Here is a 22,574-nt window from a genome sequence, read left to right as displayed (position 1 = left end):
TAAATATCTAGGAGCATTGAGGTTTGCTGAGTAGTTCTCCACTGATCAGCATTCGAGATTGTGTTTGGCCGGAAGATTTTGAGGAATTTGCGAGTGCAACGATTAGAGAAAACTTGCAGTGCATTTATACTGCCCGCTTTTGCATTCCTCGTTTCAGTGTCATAGAGTAAAGATGATTTGACATTATAAACAAATATCCTCAGCTTTGTGCGCTTCAAAATGTGCTCCTAGAGCTTTCCAAATGTGGTTTTTGATGTCTTCGCTCGAGCCACCTGACACTAAGAGAAAAAGATTCCACTTCCTCCAGCTGGGTACCATCGATCAGTAACCGACGCGTATTTTGAGTGTTAGTACTCATTACTTTGGTTTTGGAGATGTTGAAAAGCAGCCTTTCCTGTACCAATTGCAGTTGCATTGCCATGTCGGAAGAAGTATTTAATAGTAGCAAGTATCGTCCCCTTAGTGGAAGCCGTCCCTGTAAACCTCAGGAAATCCCACTTCCAGTTCTTGTGGCGTTTATAATTCATAATTTTTATGTGTTAAGACTGAATTTCCATCCGTCCTTCTGATGGTCTGCTTCCTCTTTAATATCGCGATAACCGCTTAGCGATTTTGGCCGAATTTAGAAAAGCGCATCGTTTCTTTCTCGTGCTAACGGCGCCAGTTGGACACACCCAGTGAAGATAAGTCCTTCTGCATCTGAGATTTCTGATGTTACAAGAGAGTTAAGTCATTAGCTATGAGTTTTTCGATTCTACAATAAAAATTAACAGTCAGCCCAAATTAAATTTTATTAAAATGTGCGCTGGTAAATGAGACACATCCGGGCCAAATTTAGCCTGCTTTACTGTTTTATTCATATTTTTAAATGATTGTATACCAGGTTATAACTCAAATGGTTATACACAATTCTACATTTAATGAATTCCGTAATGAGAAGTGCGAATATTTACTTTTTGACTTTGACTCTCTTCCACTGTGAAGACAGAATAGTGCGAAATAGTCCGCAACTGGCGAAAGAGTAGTGGAAACTCGTCACTGCTTTGCCGCGAAATAAAGTTATTGTTTTTGCGCGCGTTGGGAACTAAAGAAATCGTCACCAGCTCACGATGATGGTAACAATTCAAGTGTTTTTATTATTATTTCATATTCTTAGATTAGGGGGCGTCCATAAATTACGTGAGATGTTTAAGGGGGGGAGGGGGTCGAGTCAAATCTCATCTAATCTTACGTTGGAGAGAGGGGGGGTCTCGGCAAATATCACGCAATTTTTTTCTGATTGAAACAAAAAAATTGTACATGCTTAAGATTTAATCTCAAGCGTAATCGTAGTATGATTAAGATCATTCACTAATTCGTTCGAAAGAAAATAATTTCATTCATACTTCGACGTTATACATTACTACTGTCAAACCACCATATTTGTTTTATACCAAATAGCTCAATTTAATCTGAATTTGCGGTACAGTGTAGCCCGTCGGTTGTTTTCGCGCCACTATGAGCCGAACGCCCTATCACTCAGGTTGACGTTTGACAATTCCGGACTTTAAAGAACATGACGGAAAATCATTTGCTCCATTTCTAATGCGCGTACCGATTCAACCGCTGAATGCCTTTATCAGCACGCCTATTGATCTCTATTGCCCAAGTATACGTGATGATTTAGAGAAAATATGCTGCAGTACATGCGGTATTTACTTCGCATCTATCACAAGAGCTGCAGAGCACAGGAGAGCAGCTCACATTGCACCAGCTAAGCAAGCGCGTATGTTCCGCAAAGTGCGACCCTCACGGATTGTCACAAGACGAGCTAATGAGTTACTGTGCGCAAGCGTCAACGGCTTAGAGTGGCTAGATTAGAACGAAGTTGAAGGAGCACATGATTTTACTGAAAATCATATGGACATGTTGGTCCCAATAGTCTCTCTTGAAACCGCGCATGATTCTCAATGGACTGAATTAGAGTAGATATTCTTTTTTTAATCGCAGTAGTTACGATTTAAGTCTTCTATTGTTAAATTTTTATTACACTTATAACTCTCAGCAATATTGATTACTAGTCTTAACTAGTCGTAAATAAAAGCACGAAGCAAATTTTTTTTCTTTTTACAATAACAATCCATCGCGTTTACATAAGAAACCCACATTTTGAAAAATCTCACGTGAGATTGGGGGATGGGGGAGGGGGTTGAATAAAATCTCACGACATCTCACCAGGGGGGGAGGGAGGGTCAGATAATTGAAAAAAACACCTCACGTAATTTATGGACGCCCCCTTACTGCTCAAAACTAGTGGCTTAATTCAAAGAATAAGAAGATTGGGGGAAACGAAAGAACTGTAAATGGTGAAGTGGAGTAGGTAAATAAGCAGATAGAATAGGTAAATAGAAGTGCAAGAGGGGTAAGTACATAGACGTAGAAACGAAGTGAACGAACTTGCGTACATAGGCGAAAGGTTGGCAATGCGAAACGGGTGAGTGTAAATAAGAGTAAGTATCAAAATGTGTATGCATGCATGTGCGTGTGTGCGTATTCTAATAAGTTCAATTATTTCATTTACTTAGCTAATTTATTAAAGTTTCATTTAATTTAATATTTAATTAATTAAATTGTATACGAAAATCATAAAATTGCAGCATCTGACTTGCCAGTGGTAGTTCTAAGCCAGTAGTTTCACTGGTTCACTAGTTCAGGTTTTTCTCCATGGCGGCAGTGCATGCAAACAAACGTAACGTAAAAAAGTATCAACATTTTATCTTCACTTTCCACTTATTTAAATATTGACGGTGCATACCAACGCTTTTTGTTTGTTTTTGGATGAAAGCATTGCCGTTGTTATGTCTGAGGAGAAAAGTAGCAACGAAAATCAAAAACATACAAACGTTTGTATGTTAATTGTCATGTAAATCAACTAAACTCAAAAGCCCTCACAAATGTCTTCACATACCTACATACACACATGTGCGAACATAAACACGCACACACACTTACATATTTTACCGCACCTTTAGGGAAATATAAAAGTGTACAGATCTTCCCAAACATATTTAATTTTTTGGTGGTCATTAACCAAAAGTTTCAACTGCAGATTTCGTTAAATTTTAATTAATTCCAACTATTTTAAGTTTCACTTTTAAGAACGCGATTCATTGCACTATGCGCCAAAATAAAACCAATTGGCTCGCTATTGAGTGAAACCAATTGCTAGTGATGGTTTTAGATGCCAATAATGGCACTGAGTTAATGGTTTATCTTCGAGTTTAGTTTAAACGAGGATGCCCTTGATTGAATCCTGGTATGCCACTTATTGCTTAATTAGGTTAAAAAACTTAACATTGAGACTTGTTCCAGAAAATGCTTACAAAGGAATTTTTGGTACCAGAAATTCATTGATGAAGTTAGTTTTCATTAGCTCTACGCCAAATAGCCTTGTAGGTACGTTTTATTGAATTCTACTACAGTAGAAACTCGATACTTTCACACCTCGATACTTGCATTCTCTTTTGTCTTTCTCTTTTGCTATTTTTGCGTTGTATGAGAAATATCGTAGATGTCATTCTGGTAATGACATAAAACATTTTTGAATTCAATCAGCTGAATGAATGCATAGAGTAACAATAACTCGTATTTAAACAAATTAACAGATTATAAAGAAGTCTGTTACGCAATCTGAATCCGGTCCTGCTGAAAGGAACACTTTTAAGATTTCCGAGTGTCCAAAAATGGAAAAGGCGTTGTTCAGTTGATTAGCGGATCTAAGGACCAAACAATTACCAATTAGAAGGGATATACTATATTAATAGAGAAAGCCAAGTTATTGCATGGCAAACTTAAAAAAAACCCCTAGAGGCGCTAGCAATGGCTGGTCGCAAACTTTAAAAAGAGGCACAGAATACGAGGGCTAAAAATTTGCGGAGAAAAATTTAAAAATCAGAGTGACTCCATCCACCCATTTTTAGACAAATTTTATAAAACAATTATGGGTTGGAGTTTTACAAAAGAGCAGATATACGATGCCGTGCAAGAGATGCCAGACTCGAGCAAAGCCGATGAGTCTGGCTTATTTGTGGAAGCTCTTACCCGATAAAACTCGTGTGCGCTCGAAAGAGACCTCGGCTCCAGGGCATAAGATGAGTAAGGAGAGAATAACGTTTCTTGCTTGTAAAACTGCTGCTGGAAATCATAAAGTAAAAATAATGGTTATTGGGAAATCAGCGAATCCGCGTTTGTTGCAAAATTTTACTGATATGCCTGCTGTCTACAAAGGAAATAAAAGTGCTTGGATGACCTTAACTTCATTTGAAAAATGGTTTCACAGAACATTTGTTCCAGAGGTGCTCGTATGTTCGTTTTTTGTCAAAACAAAGAACACTGTTTTAATCAGAAATTGCTTAAATAAATAGGGAAAAGAACTCCTTCGCACTTCTTCTTATTGATCCATGCCATCCCATAGAAGACAAGCTAAAGAGCTAAGATGGTCAAATCAAATATCGGCCAAATCAAATCCCAATTGTGCGGCTCTAATACAGTCCATGGATCAAAACGTTATAAGGTTTACTAAATTGATCTACAAAAAACCCCTATTAAGTCACATTGTTGCTCGACGTGAAAAATGCAATATGCTTTTTAGCACGTACGTGGGTTGCTCTTACTGCAAATTCAATTCAGTTATCGTTTCTAAAAATTTTTGAAAAAGCGTCTGACTGGGATTGTGACTGTATCATTCCTCTTTCGAGGTTACAGATAACTGATTATGCATTCAATATTCAATTCATTGCAACTTTGCTTCGAGAAGTAGAACTATTGCAGCAAGTCTCCCAATCTGAAATTGAGCAATGGATTGTTGAACCTCATTTCGAACCCACAGCTTTAAACCTAAAATACTGTAATGAAGACGACGAAACAGTCTGTGAAGGAACTAACGATGTGACGCTAAATACGAATAAAATTTAATCGGAGGGGTCAATTTCCGCATTCAATATACAAGAATGCTTGGATTGGGCAGAGCAAAACAATGCTGGTTTAAACGATGTTTGACGCTGCAGAGGCTCAGAAAGAGTGGAGTACTGAACAAACGGGTGTGAACAAAACAAACCAAAATCAAAATTTCTTTAATTTCAAATGCAAATTATCGCTTTAAAATGTATTTAATTAATATATAATAATAAAAACAAATATAATGTACATGTGAGCTCATTCCCTCGCTTTGTCAAAGGCTGTGACAGATTATGACGCTGTTATAAAATGTTTTTATTCAAATATTAATGTGCAAAATAAATTATGTATTCATCACTCTACAGAGTACTCAATGACTCAATTCAACCCTCAATGACTCAAACGACTCAACCCTTTTTGTACTGTACTTTGCTTTTTCGAAATAAATTTATTTACAATTTTTCTTCTCTTTTGCCTGTTATTTCGATTATCAAAATCATCCGAAAGTAATCCAAAAATTTTATCAACATCATCAACTATAGCCATCTTCCACCAACAATATGTATGAATATATGGAAATAAGTGTCAATGAGAAGTAAATTTATACGATTTCCTACCAGTATACGGGTATGTAAAGTATGTTAATGTCTCCGCAAAAAAATTTGAACGTGTGACTTGTGATGTGCGAGGCCTCATGCTGAATGTGGACAATTATTGTTAAAATCATTCCAACTTTCTTTTGTACGTTTGGACATATCTACACACATTACATACATACATTTTGATTAACATTCGTATTTAGTATTCACATTTGGTATTTATGCATCTACATACTAATATTTATACCTGCGCGCACTTGTGCACAGACTACTATAATTTTGCGCAAATAACGGTTGTTTGTAACAGCATGAAGGAATAGAGACAGATAGAGACTTATGTGTATGAACTTACCAAAATATTAAAAATTATGAGAACGGAGTCGGTTGAGCCATGTCTGGCTGTCGATCGGCCGCCCGCTTGAGCGCACGATAACTCGAACAAAAATTAATATATACATATGTAAGTACATATTCGAATGAAACTTGGTGCATACACAGGATGTTTTTTAATGGGTTAGGGGTAGTCAGAGCCCCGAAAAAATTATGATTTTCAATAATTTTTTTTTACTAGTCAATTGGTTTATTTTACAAAATAAAAACATAGCATTAATGCATTATGTTTCGACTTGACTTACGCAAAATCTCAAAAAAAAAAATTAATAATTGTAAAAGTCATTGCTGTTTGTGTGGAGCCCGTTTCTCCAGAAGACCCTTGCGATAGTCATTACAAGTCCTTGGAGTTTTATCTAAAATCAATCAGACAAGAGAAATTAGTTTTATTAATAGATAAACTTGTGCTTGATCGCAGCTTTTTTTTTCAAAATTAAGAATATGGCGCCCACAGGAAATATTTTTCAGATTTTAGAGAAATAAACCAACAATTAGTTGTTTAAAAAAATCGAAATTTTGAACAATTTCGATCAGGCACGATTTTTTTATGTTTTTGAAAAGCAGTATCAATTTTATTGAAGTCTACTAAGCGGTTTTTAAGTTACGGTGATTACCAGTTCAAAAAACATAGTTTTCAGAAAAACGCATTAAAAGTTTTGATTTATGAAGAGTTACACGAAGTATTTAATTACTTACACTGTGTCCACTATTCCTGGGCCATATATTAGTTCTTCAGCCGCTAGCAGCTAGCAGCTTCCAAAATATCGATTTGCTGTTGCCTACGTAGCATTATACCTTCTCGAGTGTTATCGTTAGCGCGTTAGTTGCTTACAGTTGCTGTTAGCTACTTGCTCTCGAGTGCCCTTTGCTAATTCTTGTATAGCTCGAAAAGTATTTGTCAGATTCATTTCACACAATATTTTTAAGAGATTATACTTTAAAAAAATGCAAAAATCCAATTTTTTGAAAATTCTGACTACCCCTAACCTTTTAAGAACTGAAGAGCTTTAAATGATAATTCAAAGCCATTCGATGAGTCCAGTTTTTGACTACTGTTTCTAATAAATCCATATAATAAATCCAAGTGAGCTCAATCAGCAAAAATGCTACGCAAATGATGGTATTTGGCTTATTTTTGTCTGTATTTTGTAGGCGCGTTAGCCAAGATGCCTGCGTAAAATTTGTAGTAGTCGAAAGATAAAGGCCAACAAGATAATAATTCAGAGAAGAAATGGTGTTATGAAGATGATTATTTGTTTCACGCTTAAGTAGTAATCTAGTCGCCTGGTCTGGGGAGTTAGACGGCTATAACTTCGATGATATGTCGTCATGGAAATTTTCAGCCATCCAATCTTGTGTCGCCAGTGAAGGAGCAGAGTCTTGCTGAAAAATGTATGAACTGTCACCGTATACACTATCGATCCAGGGTTTCACTACTGTCTCTAGAACCTCGATATACGTAGTGAAATTTACTCGATATCCTCGATAAAATAAGAGTGGTTGTTGTTGTTGTTATAGCAGTAATAGAAGCCCCGTCAGTGTAGAGTATATTACCGGTCGTCTTCGTCAGGCTCATCTAAAGATAGGCCCAGGAAACTAGCTGTTTCGACAGGTTGGGCCTGAGGGAGAGGGGTGTTAGATGAGTAGGTTTTAAAGGGCATGTGAAAAGGTGGTTAGTATCGTGCGGGGTGCCTTCACATGCCGGACATTCGTTTGGTATGTTGGGGTCAATTCTGGATAAGTAGGAGTTTAACCTGCTACAATATCTAGAACGTAATTGTGCCAGTGTTACGCGGGTCTCACGGGGAAGCTGGAGCTCTTCATCCGCTATGGGTGGTGGTTGGACTCCGATTACGGCATTCACTGGACGGGAGCTTATGAAGGAGGTAACAGTCTCCCGGTGAATGTCGTTTAATGTCTGTCTAAACACTGTCTGGTCCAGTAGCTGTCTGTTTATTTTGTTGTGGATCTCGTCGGCGTAGTGTACTAGGTGTCTCCTGACGTGCCTGGGAGGAGGTTCAGGCTCAAGCAGATGTCTGCTGAACAGTTTCTTATGCTCCTTAACAGGTAGCATATTGGCTCGCCGTGCAGGTGTTGTATTGGGGACATCAAGAGGCAACCCGTCGCTGTCCGAGTGGCAGTTTTTTGACATATCTGGAGCTTTATCCACTGCGTGTCACTGATTCCAGGCGACCAGACAGGCGCAGCATACTTTAGAACCGGCCGGCTAATTGCCTTAAATGTCGATAGCAACAATTCTTTGTCTTTGCCCCAAGTGCTGTTGGCAAGCGATTTGAGGACGTTGTTGCGATTTTGAACTTTAGTGGCAATTGCGGTTGTGTGCGCAGAGAAGGACTTCGACAAACTGTCGAAGGTTCCACCCAAAATATTGGATTGTTTACTGTCGGAATTGGTGTGTCATCGACTTTTACCTTAAGGGGCAGTTTGATCTCCTTTGTCCAGGTGATAAAGAATGTCACCGTGTACTTAGTGGGGGAAAGTTGAAGACACCTCGCAGTGAAAAAGCGAGAAAAGTCGGTGAAGTAGTTGTTCACTTTGGAGCACAGGCTATCGATATCATTACCCGACGCCATTATCGTGCAGTATGAGACCAGGGATTGGCCATGTCCAATTTTACAGAGGTTCTTGTTATGCACATGAAGTTGCAAGCCACTGTTGTGGTTTTAGATATTGTGAGCAACAAAGGGCAAGCCATTCCACCCTAATACACAACACAGTACACAATACCTTAAATCACAACAGTGCCCTGCAACTTCGTGTGCATAACAAGAACCTCTGTAAAATTGGAACATAGCCAATTGTCATTTCTGTGGTTGGGCTTTTGGTGTTTGTCAAAAATTCATCGCAGGCGTTTCAGGGTGTTTAATTTTGTTTAGAAGGCGTTTTAATTGGATAACTCGCTATTAATGATGGTTTCGGGAAGTTGTAGCCACACATATGTTAAGACCAAAATTCCCTCGTCCTTGTGATCTTAAAAGCTACAAATTTCCTTGTCTACGAGTTTATTTGATTCGAAATATTAAAGCCAACACAAATTGCATTTTACTAAAATGTGCACGGGTATATAAAGTTTGGTCCGGACTGAATTTAGCCGTCTTCACTTTTTAATTAAGACGTATTTATTTACCTGTTCACCTGAATAAACTTCCTCATCTTCAATAGCTACAGAGGTGAAATATATATGAGTATGAAATGAGTGAGCTCGATAAGTACATTGGCTCCAAATAAACAAATAAAAAATCAGTCTATTCATTCCTGAAATGTTTGCGTGGGAAGTTATTAAAATTTTTATATTGATCGCATCACTGCGCGTGCAAAGTGTAAAAGCTTTGCTCAAACGGAAAGGTGGAGAACCAAAGATATACGAAAACTGCAAATATACAAACATATATGCATACATACCATTACATTTACATACAAATACCTATACATATATGTAATTCTTATTTGTTTTGTTTTGCTCTTTTCTTCTAACGAGATAAATAAATACGATATTATATTTTATTCTTGCTCTCTTTGTTATGATTTTTGGATGTGAAAGTGAATGGTGATGAAAAGGAAATATCTACCGCGCAGCTATAGCATGTAACTTATAAGTGCGTGTATATGTGCGGTGAGGCAAGTGCGCAGACTTCCTTTGAAATGTGTGTGAATGTGCGCTAGGCCTTTATTTTGTTTACACAGTTTGACCAAAATTGGCATACCTAAGTGATTGATGAATTCAAATTAATCATCCGATAATGTCGTGAACTTATCTATCTAGATTTAATTCTCTTAAACTTAAACAAACAGGTACGCAAACACACCAGAGTTCTCGACTTTGTTCCCAAGTTTTTGGGTAGCCCAGGCGTATGAGCAACGAAGGCCGGCACCGGCACCGGCACCGGCAAAATTTGAAAATAATGTGTAATATACATAAATGTAAAATAATTAGCTGAAAAAAACACAAAAATTGAGAAAATTTACTACAATATGAAAACAAAAAATATCTGTGCGCGAAGCTCACAGAGCATTGGCAACAACATCTGCCCTTAATTATTTCGAAATGGGGAAGGAGCTACTGGTACGGTGAATGGTGAGCGCTATCAAGCCATGCTGACTAGGTTTTTGTTTCCAAAAATTAAACTGCTAAGCATCGACATGACTTTTGGTTCCAACAAGAAATCACAATTTGCCTTACAGCACCAGCGGATATCAACAAAAAAATGCGATGAAATTATCTACCCGATTGTAATGAAAGAATGCATTCCAACAGCGTTTCTGCTCTGTATTACCATTTTATTGGGTTGGTGCGAGACGACCATACGTGCGTTGTTTCGAATCTCCGTGCATGAAACACCAAAATGAAAGAAAAAGTTTTTTTCTAATAGTGGTCGCCCCTCGGCAGGCAATGGCAAACCTCCGAGTATATTATTGCCATGAAAAAGCTCTTCAAAAAAACCATTTGGTGTTCGAAGTCGGCTTAAAACTGTAGATCCTTCCATTTGTCAAACAACATCAAGACGTATACCACCAACTAGGAGGAAAACCCAGAAAGGGTGTAGGCGCCAATTATTTATTTATTTCTTAAGTACATAATAGGATTGCTGTGCATAATTGATAGAGCTTTTCTTATTTATGCTACCGCAAGTTTGAAAAATCGTTTAGTAAACATTTCAAAAAAGTTGCAATTTTCTATATTTATATACCCCTTTTAAATAATATTTTCTAAAGCAAGATTTTTCTTCTCTTTTTGCTTTATTCAATACAGTTTATGGAAGTAGTGCCGATTTGAATGTAACCGTCGATGATGGCGAGACTTCTATATACAATGGAGATGAGAACCACAAAGTCTGGAATGGTTCGCAAGATCAACTTGATGCTATAGCAGTAGAAAGTCCATATGAAGTGTTTTCGGGCAACACATCCACTTTGGGACGACCTGTGAGAGCTCGTCAAATAAGCACACCCATCGATGTACCTCCCCCACCGATGCGTGAGGAAGCTTATAAAAAACGTAAAGATAAGGGAGCATCAAAAACGCCTGGCAGCCAAAGCCTCTCCGGGACACTAATACGTCCGAAGCCTATTCATCCAGTAACATTGCAGCGGCACGGAGTTTATGCTGGTGTTCCAGGAAATGGTATTTACGGTCCAGTGGTTGGATCCGGAGCATATCCATCGCCACAAGGCTCACGAAACTATCACACAATCAGTCATCGAGGTTTCCATGGTGGTCCTCTGGGCCCACCTCCGCACAATCATTACCCTGGCATGCCACCTCCGCCACAAATGATGCATCCACCACATATGGGCATGCCCATGCAAATGCCCGTCATAATGCCACAACAATATGCAACGCTGCAATCCACGCGCACGACAAAGAAAAAGAAGGATAAAAAGAGCAGTGGCATACCTGTTGGATTACCCATTGTGCCACCTGTTTATGCATTCCATCAGCCCATGGGTGCATCGCCGCAATCGCAACCTGCTATTGCGCAATCCCTGATCGGCGAACCGCGTCCACTGGCGATGTCGAATCGCAAGTTGGCAGTGTCCATGGGCAATGGACTCGATGACGCACTCAATTCGGGCACAGAATCACCAGGCGGTACAGGCATCTACCGACGAAAAGGTCATCTAAACGAAAGAGCCTTCAGTTATTCTATACGCCAAGAGCACCGCAGCCGTAGTCATGGCTCATTAGCTAGTCTACAGTTTAATCCACCTGACATGAAGAAGGAACGCGAAATTGCCCAAATGGTAGCCGGACTTGATTTGAGTGCTAGCGAAGAAAGGGAAATGGATCGAAAACACATGCATGCAAACAATGGCGGTGGAGCTGGCATTCAGCCGCCTCAAGCGATTTACGGAAACGGAGTTACAACTGCGGTATACGGCAACAACATGGGTCCGGGCAACTTTGGCAAGGCTCGAAGATAAATCAATTTGATGGAATGCAATGACATTATTGTGCATTTCTATTCAGAAGAGGTCATATAAATATGTTTTAAAGCGTGTGTATGTAGTATCATTTTAATAATTACGGTAGGATAACAAATATAATTTTGTGGCGTAAATATGTAATTATTACTAGGCTAAGTTATGTGCGGACATTTACATATCCGATCTGTATATTAATTTGCAAAAAAGGAAAAAAAAGACGAACACGGTTTAGGACCTACAACAAATACTGAATTACAAATGCGCCTATTCATACAGCTGTAAAAATAATATTAATAATAATAAAGAAGGTAAAACCAAAGAGATACCGGAGTAAAAACGTCGGCGGGTTCTTCTTTTGTATGCGTTAGCGATTTGCTCTCTTATTTGCTTCTGAATGCTTTCCCTTTAAATTAAGAGTTTCTAACGCTGTAAAACTATTTAAAGGAACAAAGATTATTAATTAAGCAAAATATTAATATTTTAGAAAAATATACATATGGACACATAAAATATTTCCCAAATAGTTGAGCCGCTTAAATATGCACTATTTATTTTTCCTAAAACCACCGCTCGGTTGCAGTTGTTCAACGGGATTGAAATCATTAGAACTCAGTTAGTGTAGAATTGACTTAGCTTAACTGAACTTATCTTAACTTAACTTAAGAAATTGGCAAATATAACACTTCAATGTCTTGTTTTGTGTCTAACTACCATATATTACATTTGTTTCCATTCGCAAAAATTATTTTCCAAAATATTTTCTACGTACATTTATTTTAAGAATTATAAAATCAAAGATATGGCAAGCCCGCTTCCTCGACTAACCGCTAACGCAGATTTCCATCTAAGAGGTTGGGCGAAAGTTTAATTTATGTTAAGTTAAGTTACGTAAATTAAGTCTAGACTAACTGAGCTCCTACAGCATCATACATAGTCAGAGTATTGTATATAGGGGGAAATTTTACAAAGTCATGCATACTTCCAAATTTTTATGTATTAATAAAAAGTGAATGGCAAGCCATATTGAACAGGTAGGCTTTTTAATAAAAAGTATCGGGCACAATAGTTTTTCCGTACACCACAGCAGGTTCAGTGGTGAAGGATTTGAGCCTCGAATGCATCAAGCTTCAGTCCCTATGATCATTTACTTAAGCCAGATTGATGAGCTCGCTTGCAATCTTCATCTGGTTGCAGTAGACTTCACTGTTTTGTTTTTTGGTGCGTGAGGTAGGGTTCAAAATGCTTGCGCACGACCTAATCAGCAGACACGTCCAGGGGATGGGTGTGTAAACAAATGACTTCTGCAGAGTTGGTCCAGATGAAAAAGAGACGATCCCGCACCTTTTATGTCATTGCCCGTCTATAGCCAGACGTGGATTTACGATTTTAGATAGACAATTCTTTAATGAATTGGAAGATTTCCTCAGTACTGTGGAAATCAGCGATCTTTTAAAATTTTTCAAAAGTACACATTATTTTTAGGAGAGATAAGGATAAGTTCCCCATGCTGCATCACAATGGCTATGATCGTGAGTGTGTCCCACAGTGGGCAACCGCTTCAACCTAACCTAACCAACAGCGATCGTCGTCTACTGCGTTGATTGGTGTGACCACTAAAACAATCTCTCCTCTCCATCTGGGTAGACACCTTTCCCGGGACTACTTTTTGCATTACTTCGGGAGGGCCCAGAACGGCATCCGTAAAGAACCAATTCTATTCACCCACATCTCAGTCCACCGTATTTGTAGCCAGCTTTCAAGCTATAGGCTCGCCTTCTTGTTTTTCAATTAGTGCGATTTTGCTTTGTTGCACTGCGCCGAGGTCTATCTTTTTCCCCGTAGTAGGTCCTCGATGTATCTCTTCACGGCGTTCTAGCATTTGAGCATTTTGCTGATTTGTTTGCTCGGCGCGATGTCGCAAATCTGCTTTCTCAGAGCATCTCTTTCCGCAAGTCATCTGTCACAACTAAAAAACGTATGTTCAGCGCCATCGCTCGGCGTTTCTCAGTATATACACTTGGAATCGCTTACCTTGCCATGCAGTATAGGTATCTCCGAAGCATCAGTAGCCCACGAGGAACTGAGTTAAGAAGTAATTCACTTCCACGAAGTTCTTTGGATCCATATGCTTATTAATGGAATGAGTTTCGCCATCCATTTGCCACTCGGCTCAGTGTCCCATCGGCTTTGCCACCGCGGTATGGTTTGGCATATCCGTTCCGGAATGACGTGTTTTTTTTTTTTGGGTCCCACGCATCCCTCCGTTCCCCGGCAATGAGGTTGGCGCCTATCTAGCCGCTGATCACAAAAACTGCAGCGCCAAAGACAGTGCGGTAGGCTGGGGCAACTCTGCGGGCCGCTGTTCGTTGCACAACCTCTAATATTTTGCGCTACGCTTTTCAATTTAGTGCATCTCCACATACTTTGCTGCCGTTTCGGAGAATTGAGTTTGTGGCCGCCACGATTAGCCTTGGACCACCGATGTTTGCCATTAATCTGTTTGGCATTTCTTTATACTAAACTGCCCTGATATTAAAAAAACTTAAATTGCAATTTCTTAAAATGCTCCGAAATATCAAAACAATTAATGCAATTTCGAACGTGTTCGTGCAAACTACCTGGATGCAAGTTTTTCTTGTTCTTCTCTTTAAAAGTTTTAAGAATGAAAAAGAATGAAAAATATTCGCAATGTTGATGTTAACTGTCATTTTTCGGCAATTTTGTCATCGCTAATCCCCTAGTCTGCTTAAATTATGAGAATTAAGTCGAGTTGTCAATCCGCATTAGCCCCACTTAATTCCTGAGATAATTCCGGATTAAGTCGCTTAGCCCAATTAACGCCACTGTCTACTTAGTCTATTAGGGACGTTCCAAAATCCGCCTAATACGGAGCTTGGACTCTTGGAATGTCGTTGGAAAAAGTGTGCCCATTTACTTTGCAGAATTTTAAGATTTTAAGTTTTACACAAACCTCTAGCAGTGGAACAAAAACAACAATTGAGTATATTTTGTTGTAGCGTTCGGTGTCTTGAATTTCAATTTTATCGTTGACTAATTTTGCTATTTAGAGACCAAATTATCTGTAAGAAATCAAGTCAACTGCTCTACTGTCACTACCTGTGTTCAATACGTTTGTTCGAAATTAATGCAATGAAGCCGGCCCAACTTTTACTCTATTTAATTTGTTTTGGGAAATTATATTATGTAAAAAATTTTCTAACAATTTGTGTAAATAATTTGTGTAAGCATAAACTTCATATAAGCGCAAAGGAATATATTTAAATAGACATGTAATCGTATTTACGTGTAAATCTAATATTTTAAGCTAAACTTCAAATGAGTTTTTAATGGAAAATGCCGATATGCTTATAAATAAAAATATATTCATATTTATGTGGGTATAGTCGGAAATATACATTTATACATATTTATACACATGTATGTAAATACATATTTATACGAGCATTCTTATACATATCTATCTAAAAATGAACATAAGTGTACTTGTAAATTGCAAATTTTTCAATAGCTGCATTCTCATTTGCTAACGAGTTTGAAAGGCGTGATTTAAATAGTGAAATTTACCAACCAAAAACCAAACGAAAAAAGAATAACTTCGGAATCTTAACTGAATATATTAATTTATTTACTCAAGAAATATAAAATAATTTTTTGGTATTTAACTGAAATTTTCAAAGTATTTCAACATATTTTAACTATTTACAACAACACTACAAATTAGTGTGCGTATCGTTAAAGCGCTCTCAACTCACACCGCTTACCTATATCAATTCCCCCAGCTTATTTGCCTTGTTGCTGTGCATCATTGAGTAAGTAACAAAATAGAGTATATCCTCTTCTTTTCAAACTTCTGCTTTACAAAAAGGAGATGCACAACATATTTGAGTGCCAGTACAGGCACCCCACATACAAAATAATTTTTATGCGAGATTGGGACTCTCTATATGTTATATGTTACTATATGATACTCAATGTTTGCAAGCGCTTCGATACGAGTATATGCATGTCCTATATACCGAATGCTCTTTTGCGACTCGACTGTAAATGTATGCAGCTAATGTTAAGTTTCTGAATGCATATAAAAAATATGAATAGAATTAACAAAATTACGATGCTGGTCAATAAAATTTGAGTAGATTCAATACATATGTATGCATATTGGATATATGTATGTATGTGCGTTATGTATTTTTAGGTACTTTCCTAAATATATGCAAAATAATCGAGCAATTCAGAAGGTGTTGTGGGGGTATAATTTTTTAACACCATAGATATGCACAGTTGCATCGTCATGTTTGATTTTCTTTACGAAACAACAACAAATTGTTCGACAAATATCGTGAAATGAAATGATTTCAGAACGCACACAACGTTAGACGCCTTGTGAATTGCCCAAATGTTTATAATTTGTATTACTTATTTTCTTATCCTTTTTAAAACAATGAGAATTGTGTGCCTTATTAGGTTTATATAATATTTACTGTTACATACATGTACACATACTTTAATAAATTTTTCATGTGCCGAATGTTATTATTAAAACTCTTAATTTCCATGACAAATTATTAATTTAAGACCAAATGTATGTAAAGGAAATTGCGAAAAAAACACAAATAAACGATCGTAGAAATTCTAGCAGAGTCTAGACTAATAATAGGGACCGTAAGTATTCTGTGCATTTTCCAATAGAGCTTTTTCGTGAATTGAGAATTACATTGGCCTATCGAAGGACGAGCGCCAATAGAAAAATGTGTTTGTACACTTTTAATCTGGGGTCAACCAAATGTTAAACGCGTCCCACCCCTCTGCACTTCAGTGTCCATCACTGGAATAATAACATAAACTAATTTAAAATTTATGGCATTTAAAATTATGGTAAGGAGTAAGAATTTAAAATAAAATAAGGTACAATATTATTCACGGCAGCCGCCGTAGCCGAATAGGTTGGTGCGAAACTACCATTCGGAATTCAGAGAGAACGTAGGTTCGAATATCGGTGGAAGATCAAAATAAAGAAAACGATTTTTCTAATAACGGTCGCTCTTCGGCAGGCAATGGCAAACCTCCGAGTGGATTTCTGCCGTGAAAAAGTTCCTCATTGAAAATATCTGCCGTTCGGAGTCGGCTTGAAACTGTAGGTCCCTCCATTTGTGGAACAACATTAAGACGCACGCCACAAATAGGAGGAGGAGCTCAGCCAAACACCCAAAACGGGTGTATGCGCCAATTATATATATATATATATATTATTCAAAACCGAAATACTATAAATTGCTTCTATTCCAAGCTGCAAACATTCAAACAACAACAACATAGGCACTTCCTCGAAGACATGCAGTTGACTGGATTATTTAACCGTAGGTAGGTGAGATGGTTGAGGTACTGCCGTTTCGATACCATTATTAAACCACCAACAAGCAGATATCTGCAGCTTGCTCGAGCTGTTGGCTTAATGGAGAAGGTTGATGGGCTCTAGTTCAAGCACTGCCTCTGGCTGTCGAAGGAAAAAGCACCTAGTGACCGCAATCGCATGGCTGTCAAATCTGAACATTTAGAGAAAAAATGATCAATCGTCTCCTTCCCTGAAGCTTCTGCATTGGGCGTTAAATGGTTAACTTAGATTTTCCGCTCGTGTGCCGATCGTCCAATGACCGGTAAACACAAGATGGCATGGAGTCCCCATGACTTTCTGAGTCCTGCGTTTATAGTACTGAAGCAAAAGGGTTTTGAAATAGCACATAAAGAAATTAACCGCAAAGTCATAAGAAGTTTTCGTGGAACCTTAATCACAAGATGCGTAAATTTTACGTACCAGTTGTTCATGTATGTTTATATATGTACAAGGTGGTGTAAAATTAATCATCCAATTTTACTTTTTCACTAAATGCAAAAAAATCTTTATTTTGATCTATACGCGCTTCATTGCTTGTCTGTTGGCGGCAATTTAGTTCACAAAAGCGAAATATAATTCACACACGACGCGTTCACACATTTGCAAAAATTATAAATCTTCCGGCAGGGTGATTAATTTTGTGCCACCACATACATATGCACATGGAATATGTATGGAATCGCAATAACTCGTAATCCAAGGAACGGAAATATTTTGAGTTATCGCAATTTCCGAATTAGCAGAATTATGATTTATAAAGCACTTTTGCAAAGCCAAAAGCAAAAGTAAACGATTTTCGTTTTTTAATCTTTCGTCAGTTACGAGTTATAGAGCAATATGAAGAGTGAATACGGGTTATGGAGTATTTTTGTCGCACATGAACGGTTAGAAAAAAATTACGAAATCGTTTCGATGAAAAAAATGAGTGAACCAAATTCCATAGTTTCTTTTTTATTTACGAAGGTTTTTATGCGAAAGTACGCTTGCTTGATGGAATCTATGACATGGTGCATTCTGGTTCGTATCTCCGAGTAGCTCAAGCAAACTAAAAGGAATACTAGAAAAGCTTTCACACTCGCCGGTGACGATGCAAGAATGATAGACACAAGATTTCGGCCATCAGAGAGTATATGACGTCGCATTAGCTGAATTGTGCAGTGTTGCCAATCATTTGCTCTTCGCAATCAATTTAGTGCTTTTTTATACCCAAAATGCGAAAATTTTTAAGTTTGGTATTTGTTTCATTTTTTTAATTTAAAGCTGCCGAAAAAAACTGTATTATTAAACAAAAGAAGGTTAAAAAAGGTCACTCTGAGAATATTTTAGAATTTTGTTGGTTCTTATAAAATTTGATCTTTTGAAAGTGAAAATTTAATTTTTTGCTCCTTTTAAGGTTATGTTATAACATTAAATCTTCTTCTCTCAAATCTTCTTAACATTGAAAACCTTTTTACACATTTTAAAAAGCGTTTGAATTTACTGAATGCGAATTAAAACCATGGAGGTGTAATCGTTTCTTTCGGTTCTCAATACTTAGTGGGACATAGGGCATCAAAAGGTGTATGCATAGTAAAAATAAGCAACAAAATATTACTGAAGAAACTATAACGGCATTTTTACAAAAATTGTACCTTATCCTGTTACATAACCTAAAATATAGCAAACAAGTCGTTCCCTTAACAAAAGAGTATCGCTTAACAAAAAAAAACCAAAAAAAATTAATTGTACCTAACCATAACACATTTATAAAAAAAACGCACATTTTAAAGACAATTTGTCACGCATACAAAGTTCTTTAAGTAATTCAATAAAAGTTTTTTGTTTTATTATCTTTAAATGGGCATTTTAGTCCGTTTTTATATCTAAAGCAAGGCAACACTGCAGTAACGAGAGAGAGATTTGACTGCTGAAAGCAGAAGAACACAAACAACAACTGCAATCGCGGGCAATGCGACCAGATGTTAAAAAAAGTAAAGCTAAATAAAACTGCGTGAATTATTGAACTCATTTTTAAAAAATTATAATATAAACATTGCATTTCAATTAGAACAGGCTATAAAAATGTCATGAAGGAAGAACTAAAGCTCCGAGACTGAATAACAAAAAACAAATGCTAAATCATGTTACGAAAATGGTAATCTGGCCATACTGGTGCATGACGTCACTCATTGTCAAATTCACTGAGAGCAAAGTAACGGTACCACGATAGGCGCCATCTCATTCTTTCCATCATGGCTGGCACCCATCTCATACCCATGATGCAAAGAATAATGAGATGGCGCCCATCGTGGTCCCGTTACTTTGCGCTCAGCGAATTTGACAACTAGTTACGTGATTTTAGCTTCAGTATGGCCAGATTACCATTTTCGTAACTTGATTTAGCATTTTTTTTTGTTATTTTTATTATTTCTTGTCTCGGAGTTTTAGTTCATTCCACATGACATTTTTCTAGCCTATTCTAATTAAAAGTAAAGTTTATAATTTTGTAAAATATACATTTTTTAATAATTATTTAAATAATTCACTCAGTTTTATTTAGCTTTACTTTTTTTAACATCTGGTGGCATTGCCCGCGATTGCCGGTGTTGTTGGTGTTCTTCTGCTTTCGGCAGTCAAATCTCTCTCTCGCTACTGCAGAGTTGCCTAGCTTTGGATATAAAAACGCACTAAATGCCCATTTAAAGAAAATAAAACACGAAAGTGTATTGTGTTAAGTAAGAACTTTGTATGCGTCATGATATTGAGCGTGACAAATTGTCTGTAGAATGTGCGTTTTTTTTAAATAAATGTGTTATGCTTATGTACAATTTAATTAATGACTTTTTTTTGTTAAGCGAAACTCTTTTGTTAAGGGAACGACTTTTTTGCTATATTTGAAGTTATGTAACTAGATAAGGTACTCTTTTTGTAAAAATGTCAGTATGGTTTCTTTAGTATTTTCTGGTATTTTGTTGCTTATTTTTACTATGAATACACCTCTTGATGCTCTATGTCTCACTAAGGATTGATGACCGGAATAAACGATTACACCTCTATGGTTTTAATTCGCATTCAATAAATTCAAAGGCTTTTTAAAATGTGTAAAAAGCCTTTCAATCTTAAGAAGAGTTGAGAGCGGGGCATTTAATATTTTTGCATAGCCTTAAATGGAGCCAAAAATTAAATTTACACTTTCAAATTATCAAATTTTATAGGAGTAAACAAATTTTCATTAGCACTAAAATCTTCTCAGAGTGGCCTTTTTTAAACTTCTTTTGTATAATAATACAGTTTTTTTTAACCTAAAGTTTCGCTAGCCGTAAATTAAAAACAAAAAGAAACAAACACCAAACTTAAAAATTGTCGCATTTTCGGTATAAAAAAGCACTAAATTTATTGTGAAGAGCAAATGGTTGGCAATACTGCACAACTCAGCAAACGTGACGTCACGTACGCTCTGGTGGGCGCAATCTTGTTTCTATCATTCTTGTCTCATACCGCTATTCTGCTCTCAGTGAATTTGAAAGAGTTGTTGTGTGCGTGAAGTTAAAAGCCAACTCGTAGACATTGAGAATTATAATACGTTCACATAGGCATTAATCACCTATAAATCCACCAAATTAATCTACCCGTTCACATGTGGCAGATTGCGTGCAAAATCTACAATAAGCTGTCAATATTGCTTTGAAAGGTTCTTCTTCATAGAAATTATTTTGGTGGAATATTTCGGTGTTTTTGGTTTCTTTAATTATTACTAACGATATGAGGAAAATACAAGGAGTAAGAATAGCTAATTTAATTGCGCAATTAATCGGCTGGTAATAATAAACAGTTGGAGGAAATCCGTTTGCGACGTTTACTGAGGTTGCAAAAAATTATGGCAGCAATGCGTGTGGAATATTCTATATTACATTTTATAATAAGTAATAAGAAGACAAAACGTTTATGAACACACGCTTTTTTCTGTAACATGAATCCCTAATTAATAATATTTAACAAACATTTTAATAGAGTTATGTTTAAAGACCTGTTTTCTTTGCCGGCATCCATTTCCTTACATGCGTAATAATAATTATCGATATCACAGAAAACACAGGGTTGTATGTCGAAAAGTATCGTTATTATCTAAGATTTTTTTATAATCTCAGATTTTGGGAGAGAAATTTTGTATGGGAAATCGCGCTTTTTAATTACGGATTTTGAGTTAAGCGCGAAAAAGTAGATCATCTACTTATATGTGAACGTATTATAAACAGGTGTGGAGCAATGCCCGCACCAACTTTCATTAAAATATATCAGTTAGTCAACGGATGGACGGGCAGACATAGCTAAATCGATCTTCTCTTAATTGTGAACATTTTGTTTTATAAATAGGGTGGGCCATCTAAAATTTGCTTTTTGAATCGGCTAAAAAAAAAACTAATCAATATTTTTTCAAACTTTTTTTTTTATTTTGAAGATTGAACATTGTCATTTATGAATGAAAAATTATGTTGTTCAAATGACTGCCACAACTGGCTTTACAGTAGGCCATTCGATCAACCCAATTTTTAAGCACATTTTCGATTGTTTGGGCTCCAATTTCATTAATGGCAACTTCATTTCATGTTTTAAAGCATCAATCGTCTCTGGATGGTTCGCATAGCATTTGTCCTTAACGACTTCCCACAAAAATAGTCCGGCCCTAAATCACAGCTCCGAGACGGCCAATTGATATCGGAATTTCGACTGATTATTCGGTTTTCAAAAACGGTAGCCAAAAGTTCGAGTGTAACTTTGGCAGTGCGACAAGTTGCACCGTCCTGTTGAAACCAAATGTCGTCCATGTCATCCTCTTCAATTTTTGGAAACAACTCGTTGAGCATGGCACGGTAACGCTCGCCATTTACTGCAACTGCGGCTCCTCGCTCATTTTCGAAAAAAAATGGCCCGATGATGCCGCCAGACCAAAAACCGCACCAAACAGTGACTCGCTGTGGACGCATTTGCTTCTCTACAGTAACGTGTGGATTTTCTGAGCCACAAATCCAACAATTTTGCTTATTGACCTAGCCACCGATGTGAAAATGAGCTTCATCAGAAAAGATGATTTTTCGGTAAAAATGCTCATCTTCGGAAGAAGAAGAAGACTCACCACTTTGGAAATAGGTTTTCAATATTTCCCAATTTTGTTCAAGCGTATAGCGTCCCATTTCGTAAATGTCAAATCTTTAAGTAAATTATGAACACATTTGCCATGTCATTTGTGTTACCATTCTGAAAAAAATAGGTGGTTCAAAAAGCAAACGCTATATGGCCCACCCTGATAATAC

The 22,574-nt window shown here is 37.1% G+C and overlaps 1 protein-coding gene across 3 annotated transcripts in view; it reads left to right on the top strand.

The window, feature by feature from the left end:
- LOC128866873 (uncharacterized) overlaps window positions 1–16,323 on the top strand; it is a 31,702-nt gene extending 15,379 nt beyond the window's left edge. For all 3 annotated transcript variants that reach the window (XM_054107926.1, XM_054107918.1, XM_054107911.1), the window contains one exon: window positions 10,696–16,323. In XM_054107926.1, coding sequence (XP_053963901.1) covers window positions 10,696–11,867 — 1,172 coding nt within the window. In that variant the 3' untranslated portion in view covers window positions 11,868–16,323. The remainder of the gene's footprint in view (window positions 1–10,695) is intronic.
- The last annotated feature ends 6,251 nt before the right edge of the window (window positions 16,324–22,574 follow it).

This window comes from Anastrepha ludens, chromosome 2 (genome assembly GCF_028408465.1).
Source record: "Anastrepha ludens isolate Willacy chromosome 2, idAnaLude1.1, whole genome shotgun sequence".
Lineage (NCBI taxonomy): Eukaryota > Metazoa > Arthropoda > Insecta > Diptera > Tephritidae > Anastrepha > Anastrepha ludens.
The sequence above is the reverse complement of the archived record's forward strand: the minus strand, read 5'-3'. Positions and strand labels throughout refer to the sequence as shown.